This window comes from Miscanthus floridulus, chromosome 3 (assembly GCF_019320115.1).
Source record: "Miscanthus floridulus cultivar M001 chromosome 3, ASM1932011v1, whole genome shotgun sequence".
NCBI lineage: Eukaryota > Viridiplantae > Streptophyta > Magnoliopsida > Poales > Poaceae > Miscanthus > Miscanthus floridulus.
This window is the reverse complement of record NC_089582.1, coordinates 91,063,779-91,078,605: the sequence shown is the minus strand read 5'-3', so window position 1 is coordinate 91,078,605 and position 14,827 is coordinate 91,063,779. Positions and strand designations below refer to the sequence as shown.

The window sequence follows — 14,827 nt, the reverse complement described above, 5'->3', positions numbered from 1 at the left end:
CCATAGAGTATGGTGTATAAGCTTGTGCATTGTTTGGAGACATTGAAGGGGTACTATCAACTACAGACGGTTGTGTCTGTGTACCTATGCAATCATTTGGTGGTGGAACTAGAGTTTCCTAGGTGACACCATCGGTAGTAAGAAAAGGTATTAGTTTTCGAAATAGAAGAGTGAAGGTGAAAGTGCCAACAATATATAGTGATCTAGGCTAATTACCGTTATAGACCACACTCGATTGAGTTGGGTCGTTCGAATCATTGCACTTTCCATCAGCATACCCTCTAGCCCTTCTTCCAATGTTTGCTTCAAAAGCCCGATTGCGATGGGATAGAAGAGAATTTCTCTCTCTAGTGGTCACTCGATGCCTATGTATGGTTTGTGGAGTCAATTTAGGGGTTTGGACTTCGGGATTTTGAACTACAGATAGCGCAATGTCAACAGTCGTGCCCCTCGATTTGGGTATTTCCATATCGTGTGAAGGCGTTTTAGGCGATTGAGGTGAAGAAGGGAAAATAAGCAGACGGTTAAAGTGAGGGCTCTCCATGGCTATTGAATCTGGATGCAAATTGTTGGCTCGGTGTTCTCTCACCATCCTATTGTGGTTTTTCTTGATCTCTTTTTGTTTCACCTTCTTCTTTTGTGGAGTCATTTGTAGTTTTCTTGTAGCATTTTTTGCCGTATACAAGTCACGCCACCTCTTGTTTATTAGCGCCTTTTGTTCAGGAGACATTGCATTCCGTCGTGCTCTATCTAGCTCACGCTTACGCTCTTTTGGACACATGACAATATTGTCTATGGAATTAGATGCATTTACAGCACCTATATGTAATAAGAAAAAGTACGGTCTCAATGTCTCATCGATGAAGGACACAATAATTCAAATTCTATGATAATAAAGTTTATGCAACAGTGTCAACTACAATGGTGTTCAAACTTCTTTTGTAATTAAAAACAAAGCTACAATCTATAAAGGCCTACCTGTTTCATGAACAGTGTTGATATCCGTCTCAGCTAAACTGTCGTCAACATCACCAGGAGGGGGTGATTCCTCATTTCCTCCAATACTTAAAGGGACAAGACTGTCTAAAATTTTATTGATATAATAAGTATCCTACAGCACCACAAAATTTTTTGCTGTAAAGAAATCAATATTATTGCAATACCTGTTGACTAGGAAGTCTCCTTTGGAGTCATTTGTACCATCTTTGCAGACTTTTTTGGTGCATTTTTTGTGCATATAATTCACGTTGTCTCTTATTCAATAGCGCCCTTTGTTCAGGAGATATTGCAGCTTTTCGTGCTCTATCACGATCATGCTTATGCTCTTTTGGACACGTGACAAGCTGGTTGATGGGACTGGGTACATATCCAGAACCTATATATCATGGAATGACATCTTAATCAATGCATGCTAGGATGGTGTCTAAGCACAATTGAAAGAAACTAACACATGCACGATTCACCATAATATTAGGCAATGGATGCAAAAGTGTACCCGTTTCATGAATAGTGCTGATATCTTCCTCACTGTCAGTGTTATGCACGTCACCAGTGCCACCAATGCTACTTAAAGGTTCCGGACCGTCTACAAATATAACTATATAATTAAAATTGAACCATACAATAAGCAAACTATGTTGCCATGATAATTTCGGTCGCCGCACCAATAAATACTTTTATTAGCAGAATAAGTAACCTAATAATTGTTGTAAGCCATTACTGTAGGTTGACTACCTATGAAGCCCGTCACTATTTTTGTTTGTTTCATTATTTGTATTCGCATCTGCAAGTTTAAACATAGTAATTGTTATTAATTATAACATGTATGGCAATTAAAATAACACTCAGCAATACCACCATACCTATTGAATGGGCAGCCATATTGTCTTCAAGATCAACATTCTCTTGGTTATTCATCTGGTACCTCTGACGGGATTTCTTGTTTCTTCCACTCCTCTTTTCATCAGACATTGTTGCATATTGTTCTCTCTCCCTCTGCCTCTTCTGCTCATTAGGATCCCCATCTAGTGGCACCAACCCTGATCGGGTATGATTCCCTTCAATAAAGTTTGGTGAGGAGTTACAAACATATAAACATAGAATATGTAGGGAGACTGTAAAAGTTTATATACCTCCATGTGTTGTATTTATAAGGTCCCCCAAAGGTACTCGATCACCAGTTGGCCTTGGCGTGTCCATCAACACTACCTGTTACTTTTAGCAATACTGTGCCTTTGAAATAATGTGCCCAATTCAATATGGACAAGTGAAAAGCAGTGCAAGCTGGGTGGCTGTAGGGGAAATAAAGAATCAAAGAAAAGACCACATATGGTTAGTTTTCAGCTTCATGCTATTGGCAATTCGAAACATAAAATTACTGTGACTAATGAAACAAATCAGATTATATATATTATTAGTAAAGAGATATATGCATGCATCATTCGAATGTCTCGGTGCTTTGAAATGATCTACAGTATATATATCAAAATCCATACATCCAGATAGACCATATATACATACAAGGAGTGTATTTTTTTGGAACTCAAATGATGGGACATTAGAAGGAAAACACATATTCGATTTATGGCATATTTGGCCTTCAAGTCCTAGCAGTTCAAACATAGTAGATCATGTAAGGAATTGAGATACCATACTTCATTCCATCTATCTTACAGAGCTATCAGGCAACAGGGCAACAAATCCAGAGCAGAATTGAACTTCATTCAGTTGGATATCTGAAGAGTAACGGCTAACTACTTGCAGGTTGTAAAGAAATCATAATTTGAGTGTTATAGGTTAAAACCTTGTGCGTTGCAACGGGTAAAAAATAATACCACGATAAATAATACAAAACGACACTTCATTCGTGATCTTAATGCTTGTTGCACTACATATCACCCCTTTATCTTGCTTGTTATCAATGGATAGGCATGTAAAGTAATCTGCTGCTCTCCCATCTCTAAACGTGCGGCAGGGGCAGACGCCAAAAGGGCTCCCTACTGCTGCACTGTAGCCATGGTAGGGGCAGGCGCCAAAAGGCTCCCCTGCCGCACTATAGCCACAGCAGGGGCATGTGCCAAAGTCAGCCCTGCTGTCACATCTAGTCACTGTAGCAGCATGGCAGCCTGGCATGTCTGTGTACTAGGATTAAATGGGTAGAGTTGTATATAGAGCTTCCCACTGCAACTCAGTAAAGTGAGCGAATTCAGTTTTGTCATCTCCTCTGTGGACCTCCGGCCAGCGCTAGTGCTTGTGCTGTGTGTGTGCGTGCTCTGTTTTCTCTCCCTCTTCTACCTCTAGCCGTAGTGTATGTGGTCGGCAACGACGGTGAGCGGTCGGATCACCCGTGCAGGAGATCTCGGGATCAACAAGTGGTATTAGAGCCGTACAAGCGCCGTCGCCGGACTAACTGCTGGAGATGATGGATGGTTTGGAGATTGGCGACAGCAATGGCGCTATTGTGGCTGCCCAGCCATGATAGGAGGTCGTCGTGCGCATGGTGCGGGAGGTCAGCAGCACCAGTTGGCCGACGTTGACTTGCACCAACTATGGCGAGTGGTCAGTGACCATGAAGGTTAAGCTCAAAGCCCGATGACTCTGGAATGCCACTAAGAAGGGCACCGACAGCGAAGAAGACGACATGTCAGCGTTGGAGGCTATCCTCACTGTTGTGCCAGCAGAGTACAGGGAGTTGTTGGGGGCAAAGAACTCTTCCTAGGAGGCCATTGCTGCGATGCGCGTTGGCTCCGACGGTGCAAAGAAGGCGACGGCCCAGCTGCTGAAGCAGGAGTATGCCAACCTCAAGTTCAAGGATGGTGAGTTGGTGGAGGACTTCTCTCTCCGTCTGCAGTCGCTCATCAGCAAGCTAAGGAGCCATGGCATCACCATTGATGAAGAAGAGGCGGTCTCCATGTACCTCCACTCCATGCTGGTGATGTACATCCAGATCGCTCTTTCCATAGAGACGATGCTGGACTTGTCCACCCTCACCATTAAGAATGTGATAGGCCGTCTGTGGGCGGTGGATGAGCGCATGGAGCAGGCCACAGCAACGATAGACAGTGGCAAGCTGCTGCTGGTAGAGGAGGAGTGGGCTGCCCGGATGAAGGAGAAGAAGTCTGAGGAAGCCTCCTCCAGCCGTAGTGGCGATAGCAAGCGCCATGGCAAGGCTTCTTCGGAGAAGAAGAAGAAGGTCGGCCCCAACACCAGCCGATGCTGTGGGAAAATGGGTTATTGGGCAAAGGAGTATCCAAATCACAAGTAGGAGAAGAAGGCCGAGGCTCATTTAGTGCAGACTGATGAGGCCACTCTCCTGATGGTGATGTTCTGTACACTGCACGACGTTGAGGCCAAGGAGAAGGGAGAGGTGATGGTGGTGGAAGGGTACGCCAAGGCTCTGAAGGCTATCCAACTCGACGAACCATGCACCCAAGTCAACCTCGGACGTGTGGGCAGCGAGTACGAGCAACGGTGGTACCTGGACTCTGGCGCCAGGAACCACATGACAGGCTCCAAGGAAGCCAGCTCTGAGCTCGACAACAATGTGACCGGCACGGTGAAGTTCGGTGACGGCTCAAGGGTGGCGATCCGAGGGCACGACACCATCATCTTTAGGTGCCAGAACGGCAAGCACCGCGCGCTGACGGTTGTATATTACATCCCACAGCTGCATTCAAGCATCATCGGCATTGGCTAGCTAGATGAGCATGGTAGCAAGGTATTGATTGAGGACAGCATCCTCAAGATCAGGGACCAAGAGCAGCGCCTTCTTGCCAAGGTGAAGAGGTCCTAGAATTGGCTATACCTACTCAACTTGAAGGTGGAGCAGCCGGTGTGCCTGGCAGCACGACACACCAAGGAGCCATCGCTGTAGCATGTCCAGTTCGGCCATCTCAGCTTCGACACGCTCGGTCGGCTAGAGAAGATGGTCCGAGGGCTGCCCCACATCAAGCACACAGGTGAGCTGTGTGATAGCTGCCTGGCTAGGAAGAAGAGGAGGCTATCATTCCCAAAGGGGACCAAATATCACGCGGTAGACGCTCTCAAGCTCGTCCACGGCGATTTCTACAGGCCAATCACGCCAGCCACAAACGGTGGTCAGTGATACTTCCTCCTGCTCATGGATGATTACAGTCCCTATATATGACTGCAACTTCTAATGAGCAAGGATGAGGCGGCGGAGGCGATCAAGAAGTTCAAGGCGTGCGTGGAGGTGGAGAGTGGCAAGAAGCTGTGCGTGCTACGGACTGATCATAGCGGTGAATTCACTTCGGTGGAGTTTGATGCGTACTCCATGGATTAGGGTGTGGCGCGACACCACACTACGCTATACTCACCACAGCAGAATGGCATGGTGGAGCGGTGGAACCAGACGATGATTGGCATGGCTCGATCCATGATGAAGGCCAAGAGCATGCTGGCAAGGTTCTAGAGTGAGGCATGACCACGGTGGTGTTCATTCTCAACCGCGCACCCACAAAGGCCCTGAAGGGCGTGACTCCGTTCAAAGCTTGGTATGGACGCAAGCCAAGCTTGTCCTTCCTCTAGACATTTGGCTGCATTGGCCACATCAAGAAGATGAAGCCGGTCCTCACCAAGCTGGAGGACAGGAGCACACCGATGGTGCTCCTAGGCTATGAGGAAGTTACCAAGGCATACTAGCTCTACGACCCATGCGGAGGCAAGGTGGTTGTCTCGTGCGACATCATGTTCGACGAGAAGGCACCCTAGGACTAGGACAGTTCGAGCATGGGGGAAGCTGGCGGCTTCACCAGCACCTTCGTTGTTGAACACTTGGTCATCCACGGTGGTGGAAACGCTAGAGAGGAGGTGCCAACCACTCTAACAACAGAGCCGAGCACTCCGGGAGGGATGCCGAGCACTCTAGGAGTGGTGCCAAGCGGTCCTGCAGTCGTGCCAACCACTCTAGGATAGGTGTCGAATGCTCCCGTAGCACAGCCGACAGGTCTTGCAGTGGTACAGACCACTCCAAGACTGGTGTTGAGCACTCCTGTAGTGGTGCCAACCACTCCAGGAGTGGTGACAATTGGTCCAGGATTAGTGCCAAGCACTATAGCCAGGGTGCTGAGCATTCTAGGTGCTGTGCCGACCACTCCGGCGGAATAGGGGACTCCATCCACACCGATCGAGTTTGCCTCACCTCCAAGCGACATCACAGAGTCCGTGGATGCTTTCCACGATGGTGAGGAGGTACGGTTCCGTAGGCTGGACAACATCATCGATGGCACAGGGTCCTTAGGACCGGTGGGTTGGCTACTCAATGACCTAGAGCTGCTTCTCGTTAGTGCAGAGGAACCATCCACGTTCGCACTGGCCGAGCGCGATGCAAATTGGCGACTGGCGATGCTGGAGGAGATGAAGGCGATCGAGGAAAACGAGACTTAGGAGCTTGTCTATCCACCTCTAGGATGCCGTCCGATCGGCCTAAAGTGGGTGTACAAGGTCAAGCGGGACGAGCGCGGCACCATTGTCAAGCACAAGGCCCGCCTCGTTGCCTAAGGCATTATCCAGTGTGAGGGCATCAACTTTGAGGAAGTCTTTGCACCGGTAGCGCACATGGAGTCTATCTGACTGCTGCTGGCTTTGGCAGTAGCGAAGGACTGGCATGTCCATCACCTGAATGTAAAATAAGCCTTCCTCAATGGCGAGCTGGCGGAGACAGTCTTCGTCAGGCAATCTTCGGGTTTCACCATCAAGGGAGCGGAGCTCAGGGTGCTCCGACTACGCAAGGCGCTCTATGGGCTGCGGTAGGCCCTTCGAGCATGGAATGCCAAGCTTGACGCCACGCTAGGCGAGCTTGGGTTCACACGGTGTGCAACCGAGCACGCGCTCTACACGCGGCGATGGGGAAAGGAGTAGCTCATCATCAACGTGTATGTGGATGACTTGATCGTCACCGGCACGTGTGCGGAGGACATCGACAGCTTCAAGCGTGAGATGATGGCTCATTTTCGAATGAGCGATTTCGACGTGCTCTCCTACTACCTCGGCATCAATGTGACATAGGGGAAGGAGGCGCTCACGCTCGGTCATAGCGCGTACGCCTCGAAGCTGTTAGAGCGGAGCGGCATGGCCGAGTGCAAGCCATGTGTGACTCCGATGGAGGAGCGGCTGAAGCTGACGAAGGCCAGTATCGTGGCGAGGGTAGATGCAACACTCTACCAGAGTATCATCGGCGGTCTACGCTACCTAGTCCACATGAGGCCGGACATTGTGTTCACCGTGAGCTACGTTAGCCGTTTCATGGAGGATCCCCGAGAGGATCACTGGGCCGCGATGAAGCGGCTGCTGTGCTACGTTAAGGGGACGGTGGATCAGAGGATCGTCTTCCCCAAGACTGGCGGAAGTGGGTTGCAACTCACTGTGTTCAGCGATGCAGACATGGCAGGGGACATCGATGGACGACGAAGCACCTCTGGCGTGCTCGTCTTCCTCGGGTCGGCTCTAATCTCAAGACTGCCGCTAAAATAGAAGGTGGCGGCGCTGTCCACGTGCGAGGAAGAGTAGGTGGAGGTGGCCACAATGGCGTGCCAAGCTATGTGGCTGCGCCGGCTACTGGGCGAGCTGACCGGTGTGGAAGCTCACCCACCAGAACTAATGGTGGACAACCAGCCCGCCATCGCTCTCGTGAAGAATCCGGTTCTCCACGACCGGAGCAAGCACATCGACATCAAGTTCCACTTCCTCAGGGGACTGTGTCGATGGCGGCAGATCATCATCGAGTTCGTCGAAACCGATCGGCAACTCGCAGACGTCCTCACCAAGCCGCTCGGCCGTCTTTGGTTCACGGAGCTGAAGAAGATGATCGACATGATGGAGGTTCTAGGGTTAACAGCAGGATTAGGGGAAGAATTGTAAAGTAATCTGCTGCTCTCTCATCTCTAAACACGCAGCAGGGGCAGGCGCCAAAACTGCTCCCTGCTGCTACACTATAGCCGCGGCAAGGCCAGGCACTGAAAGGCTCCCCTGCCGCACTATAGCCATAGTAGGGGCAGGCGCCAAAGTCAGCCCTGCTGTCATATCTAGTCACTGTAGCAGCATGGTAGTCTGGCATGTCTATGTAATAGGATTAGATGGGTAGAGTTGTATATATAGCTTCCCACTGCAACTCAGTAAAGTGAGTGAGTTCAGTTTTGCCATCTCCTATGTAGAGCTCCGGCCAACGCTGGTGCTTGTGCTGCATGTGCGCGCTCTGTTCTCCTTCCCTCTTCTACCTCCAGCCTTAGTGTATGTGGTTGGCAACTATGGTTATCGGACGACTCACCTGTGCGGAGGATCTCGGGACCAACAAGGCATTCCTTCTCATCTAGTCATCATGACCATGACAAACTCCTCTTAGTTAATCTAGGCATCACCGAATGGATGGTGTGTGCATTGGCCGCCCAGCAGTTAAGCACAGCATCCATGGCATGCCTGTCGAAACAGGGCAGCGTGAGCACACGCAACAATCTCGGACACAATCCAATCTTGCTGCCATTGACTATCTTCCACATGGATACGCTCTGACACTCATGGCATATGGGGAGCTACACGGTGCAGATGCCGACCACCTCATCACGGGCCGAGCTGCGGCCTTGCATAGTCAAGGTATGTGCTATGTGTTGCAATGGGGCCAATAATTATGTATGTTGGGGCAATTTTCCTAGATGATGCAATCAAAAGAATCGGTTCAACCATTCTCCTCCTTGAAAGTTTTTTTTTTGTCATTTTACATTGCACACAAGGTTTGTAAGCCTTGAATAATCCAAGCAGGTCTCAAACATTTGTAATTAGTCTACGTTTAATGCTTAGGACAACTATATAGTAGAAAAGAACCAATTACAAGACAGAGGGTTTACCTTAAAGAGGAGTACATTATCTGACGGGAGCAGTAGTGAAGTACTCCATCAAGAACAAAGGCCAGCTGAAATAAAAGCAATTACTTTGGTAAAAAGAAAACAATAATACGCTTGATTGTTAGTTGTTACTACAATGCAGTAAGGAACCGATATGTTCAAAACTAACCAAAATAAATAAATATATTATATCAAACTAAGGCAGGGAAAATAAACCAAACGATGTAATCTCAAAATTATTTAAGATGCCAGAAATATTGAACTGCTTTACAAAACCAACACTGAAATTCAACATATTCTAGCTTAGCCTTGCGGTTTGAAAAGAAACAACAAAGGCTGAAAATATTTCAAACAATGTAAGTTAGAAAAAGCGGTAACTGTCAAATGGTGAGTAAGCTAATAGCAAAAACAAAAGCAACCCATCTGAAGCATAATTTAGTATCGTGGCTATATCTAAATATTTGGGTTCATGTTTTACTACTTAGAAATGTATTCAGGAAGTGCTTTGACTTTTGAAAAAAAAATGGTGCGCACATGGAGGAAAAACCAGAGTGCCAAGCTTGGCAAGACCAAGCTAGAACCTTTGGATTAGGGGGCAGCAAAGATCAGTAGATGGCTCGCCCCTTGAAACCATTGAAGATGGCTCGCACTATTTCAGGTACTATTTCCATATTAGTCCTGCACCTGAAAAAACAAAAGTACAAAATGAATTAACCAAATCAGCAAGCGCATATAACCACAAAAGATACTGCTACATGAAGGTGTTCGACCATTCTCTATTTCCTTGATATCTATAGGAAGATGACTGTTGCAAACTCTAAACTATCTATCTGCACATATATACTGTATCAAATTTGACAAATATTTCCTATTTGTTGGATGAAGATGAGCTGCTCTTTCTGCTCCGCTTGAGCTGCTAGCCTCCTCGGAATCATTCTTAATCTTCACTGACTCATAATGCACTGTCGGTATCACAACAGCATCCACATACTCATCGCCCATCTCAGCAATTGTGAAATGTGATAAGAAATGCAATCCAGCAATTTGGAACAAGTGAATTTCTGAACCGTGATAAGAAATGCAATATGATAATCTTGGAGCAAGTAAGCATTTTAGTCAACATAGGGAAAGGATTGCTAATCCTATGGGGCACTACGCTTGTGCTTACCTATTAGCATGTTTTAGATTATTCCTAACCAAACTAAGTAAACTATTATACCTTAGGAACAAGTTGCTGAAATGCAAATTACTGAATTCCTCTGAACCACTGAAAACTGATGAAAAAATTTGCAGTGGCATGGTTGTCATTACCGTTGGGAATTCTTTATAGAGCTGTATTAGGCACATTAAAAAGGTGGCGGCAGGGATGCTCAGCAGTCCTTATCTGACAACAGACATTAACCAACCAAAATTTTTCTTTGACAAGTTCACCGTGGGGGAGAGTTTCCCCACCTGTATTTGCATTGCTTAGTGCCAAACTGGCATGAATATTTAAGATTACATCATTTGATCGCGGCGTGATCATAATAGGAAGAAGGAAGGGAAGTAACCAAACAAATTGTCAAAACTGTAACAAATTCTCAGATATCTACTCCTTGGTGCAAATAATGAGTCAAGCATTCCAAGCTTTAGAGAAGCTGGAAACTAACCATATGCTGATTCAGGTTGCCTGCAAAACTCTAAGTTTACTATCCGGTACTGCGTATTAGTGTTGCTGAACTGAACTATGTATGTGCTGATTCAGGCTGAACTGAACTGAAAACTAACCATATGTTGATACAGTCAATGGGCATCAACACTGAATTAGCAAAACAAATATATTGATTGAGAAACAGTAGTGCGAGCCATGTGCGATCATCATCCCTGATGCCGATGAAAAGATCAGGGAGATGATCGAGTAGGAAGCATGAGAAACAGGACTAGTGAAAGCAATTCGCATCTAACTGAATCCTCTCTCCTTCCGAAACCAATTGCCGGACCATAAACAGTAGGTGGGATGGAAAACAAACTTGAATTGTCGATTAATGAATAGTAGGCCAATCAACAGCACTTGGAATGGGCGGCGTTCACGATGGGCTGCGATGCTCGATCGGCGGGTGTTCGTAGGTCCACGTCGGCGACGTCGGCTCCGTCTCCGGTGTGTAGGAAGGACGGCAGGCCCCCACAAATGCCGGTTATAGGGCTGCCTCGACGCTGGGTGATGGGCGGCGATGCCTGTTCGCCAAGGTATCCTCGCCGGCGACGCGGGCTCCAGGTCAGATGTCGGTGACGCGGGCACGTGCGATCATGGCGTGTTGGCCCGGCGAGGGAGATCGCAGAGACCACGCGGCTGGTGGAGGATGTCGCACGAGGGGTGCGTTGAAGCCTGGTGATGTTGGAGGATGACGTGCCGAGACCAGAGCGAGCCTGCGTTGGCGGAGGCGGCGGGGCGCAGATCGCAGAGGCGGACTTGGCTGCGAATGGCAGCGGGGTCTCACGGCACGCGGAGTGGTGGAGTGCAGCGCTGGCCGATCGCGGAGAAAGAAGAGTCACGCACGATGGAGAGTGATTGCCATTGATTGGGTTCTCGTTGCCAGTGATTGCGCGTCCCACCTTCCTTCTCTTAGCCAGTGATTGCCCGGCGAAACTACGAAGTCGCGGATCGCAAGGAATAGAGAACGAGGACCCCAAAACTTTGTCGCATGAAAAAGTGTCCATGTTTCTTCTTTTTAGTTGTATATTTGCATTATATTTTCGAGGAAAAAAGTCTTTTTTTCTTAATTGATAAATCAGAATTTTAGACTCTTTAAAGTTCTGACGCTGTCCAATTTACCTCTCTGAGCGATTTTAGCTGATGTGGCTCCACGTTACCCATTCTACATGGCGCCACGTCAGCCATGAGGAAGGTAAATCGGACTTGAGATAGTTCAGGAAGATCAATTAAATTTTATAAAAAATTATATAAATATTTTTTTTTAAAAAAACTATTGAAATATTTACCTAGGGAAAAATACATTTTAATAAAAATACTAAAATTTGATATAACCTCAGAAAATTCATATAAAATATGTTTTAACCTAGAAAATATGAAAATGGTATCATAATTTTCCTAAAACACAATAAGTCCGGCATCTCAAGGCCGTCCAAACTGCCTACTTGCTCGATCATGTTCTCCCGATGCGTGCACGGACCTATGATGACAATGACAAACAAGGTTGTGGACACTGTTCATAGCCTACTATTTGTAGTATTGTATTTTATTGGAATTTCTCGTGCTTGTCTCGATGATTAAGCAAAGATATGCTGCTGGTGAAACATTATTTACTGTTTGCATAGCGGGTTGCGTGGTGATTCATGCTGCGGTTTGCAAGAATTTTTCTTAGCCTGTATGGTTGTATCCTCCTTTTCATACTTTGCCTAGTTTTAGATTTTAGGAGATCATATTACAATGAAAGGTTGAAGTAATTATAAGTAAGGAACAAAAGTGTAAGCATAATATTTTTTTAAAAAAATGAAACTAGTTTCATAATTTTTTGAGTTAGAACAAAATTCCTAAGTTTAAAAAAGATTTTAATATTTTATAATACATGTTTTTCCTAGAAAAATATTTGGTATATTTTTTTGACAAAATATTTCAACTATTTTAAGTAAATTTTATTGATCTCCCTGAACTTCCACGAAAATCTAATTTACCTTTCTTGTGGCTAATGTGACGTCACATATAGGACAAAAGTAACATAGGGCCACATTAGCCAAAACTGCTTGTAAAACTGTTCAAGGAGGTTCAAAAGTTGGGGAGTCTAAAAATCCGGTTTGCTAATTGAAGGATGTAAACGAGAATTGGCGCAATAGTTAAGGGATGGACTTTTTTATTTTCATAACTTTTTGGGGGGTGGGGGGGGGGGACATTCCATTTTCGTTACCTAAATAGTATGCGTAGGCTTGTTTCCACTAGGCCCATTAAGGGAGTGGGCTCAAGGTTGGTTTGTAGGCCCATACAGATCACCACGGGCCGTAGCACACGATTATAAAGCCGAAATCACACGAGACCGTCGGAACGATGTTTCTTTTTTAAAATGAACCGGCAGGCACTGTACAACCACCTTTTAAAAAACAAACACAAAGAGCGAAAGAGGAAAAAAAAGAACCTCCATTGGGGGGAGGTGTCGATCAAAACTGCATACGGTAGTGGCTCTCAATAGTAGCCAGGTGCTTTGCTCCCGCCATGATCCAAACTCTCACCTCTTCCTTGATTCTCTTAAGCACTGCAAGGTTTGTGGATTCCGCGTGTTGGAAAACTCTTGCATTTCTTTCCTTCCAAACCTTCCAACAAACTAGGATGATGATCGAGCAGAGACCTCTCCTGGTTGCACTTGGCGCAGCTGATATGGACGTCCACCACTTCTCGAGTGTCTCGCTAGGCGGCCAGGCATTCGGGTGCAAATTAGGGGTTGCCATCCAGGCGGCGATTTCGCTCCACAAATGCTTCGTGAACCTGCACTCTTTGAAGAGGTGCAGACTCAGATTCTGCATGTATCCTACAAAGTGGATAGATCCTTTGATTTGGCCAGTTCCGGGCTTCCAATCTGTCAGCGGTCCAGATTCGGTTCTGAATGGTAAGCCAACACTACTAGAGAACAGACTTTAGAACGATGTCCCAAATTAGCATTAGCCTCGGCATTTTTTGCCCCCGGGACTAAAGGACCCTTTAGTCCCGGTTGGTAATACCAACCGGGACTAAAGGTCCCTGCCCAACGGTCGTCCACGGGGCAGGGATCTTTAGTCCCGGCTGGTATTATCAACCGGGACTAAAGGTTTACCTTTAGTCCCGGTTCGTAATACCAACCGGGACTAAAGCTTTTAGTCCCGGTTTGGGTAATTTCCCGAGAATAAAGATTAATCTTTAGTCCCGGTTTGGACCCCTAACCGGGACTAATTATCCCGGCCTATAATCCAGCTCATTTCTTCCTCCCCGAGCCCGAGCCATTCCATTCAAACTCACTGCCTCTGTTCTTCAGCTTGCTGTTGTTCTTGCTTTCTCCCCCTCCATTGGTGTTGCTCTTCGATTTTGGAGGTAACAAACTTAATCATCTTATGTTTTATCAGTATCTTATCTCATTTTGCGATGTAGATGCATGTGTAACTTTATATGTTGGACTTTATTATGATTTTATATGTCATTTTTAGCTCAAAATCACATGATGATTTGCATATATGTTTGGATAAACAAAAGTTAAATTAGTTCATCAAAATCACGCCTCGCTCGTCCTCGCTGGAGCACGCGCCATCCTCGTCGCCGGTGGCTTACGTGATCTTAGAATTAATTTTTCCATGAAATGAAAAACTTAGAAAATAGTTAGAAAATTGTAGAAAATCCGTACTAGTTGAACTTGCGGACCGTGTTCAGCTTGGCAAGCATGTTCTCTGCCGAGCGGTAACGGACGTCAAGGAGGAGCTTTGATTCTATGAGGGAGAGCGGCAACGGTCGTAGAAGACCGTGTTCCCTTTCTCATAGAATCGGAGCTCTTCCTTAGCAAGTACGGTGCCATCCGGTGGAGAAATGCTCGCCGAGATGATCACGTAAGCAAGGTCAACTAGTACGGATGGTTATTTATTGAAACATGTTTTTGAGCTATAATTTGATGGATATTTGATAACTTCGGACCTACAAATGTCATCTACAAATGTTACTATCCTCGGCAACCTAAACGCCCACGAGCTCGCCGATGTCGAGCAGGTCACTTAGAATTATTTTTTTCATGAAATGAAATACTTAGAAATCATGCCTTTTATTTTTTAGAATTAAATTTTCCATGAAATGAAAAACTTAGAAAATAGTTAGAAAATTGTAGAAAATTCGTACTAGTTGAACTTGCGGACCGTGTTCAGGTCGGCGAGCATGTTCTCTGCCGAGCGGTAACGGACGTCAAGGAGGAGCTTTGATTCTACGAGGGAGAGCGGCAACTGTCGTGGAAGACCGTGTTCCCTTTCTC

The 14,827-nt window shown here is 46.3% G+C and overlaps 1 protein-coding gene and 1 pseudogene across 1 annotated transcript; one reads left to right on the top strand and one right to left on the bottom strand.

Moving 5' to 3' along the window:
- Positions 1 to 964: 964 nt before the first annotated feature.
- Positions 965 to 2,302, bottom strand: LOC136546108 (uncharacterized; annotated as a pseudogene).
- A 4,817-nt stretch (positions 2,303 to 7,119) lies between these two features.
- Positions 7,120 to 7,491, top strand: LOC136544035 (secreted RxLR effector protein 161-like). The gene has a single exon (XM_066536321.1). The coding sequence runs from the start codon at positions 7,120 to 7,122 to the stop codon at positions 7,489 to 7,491; it is 372 nt and encodes a 123-aa protein (XP_066392418.1).
- The last annotated feature ends 7,336 nt before the right edge of the window (positions 7,492 to 14,827 follow it).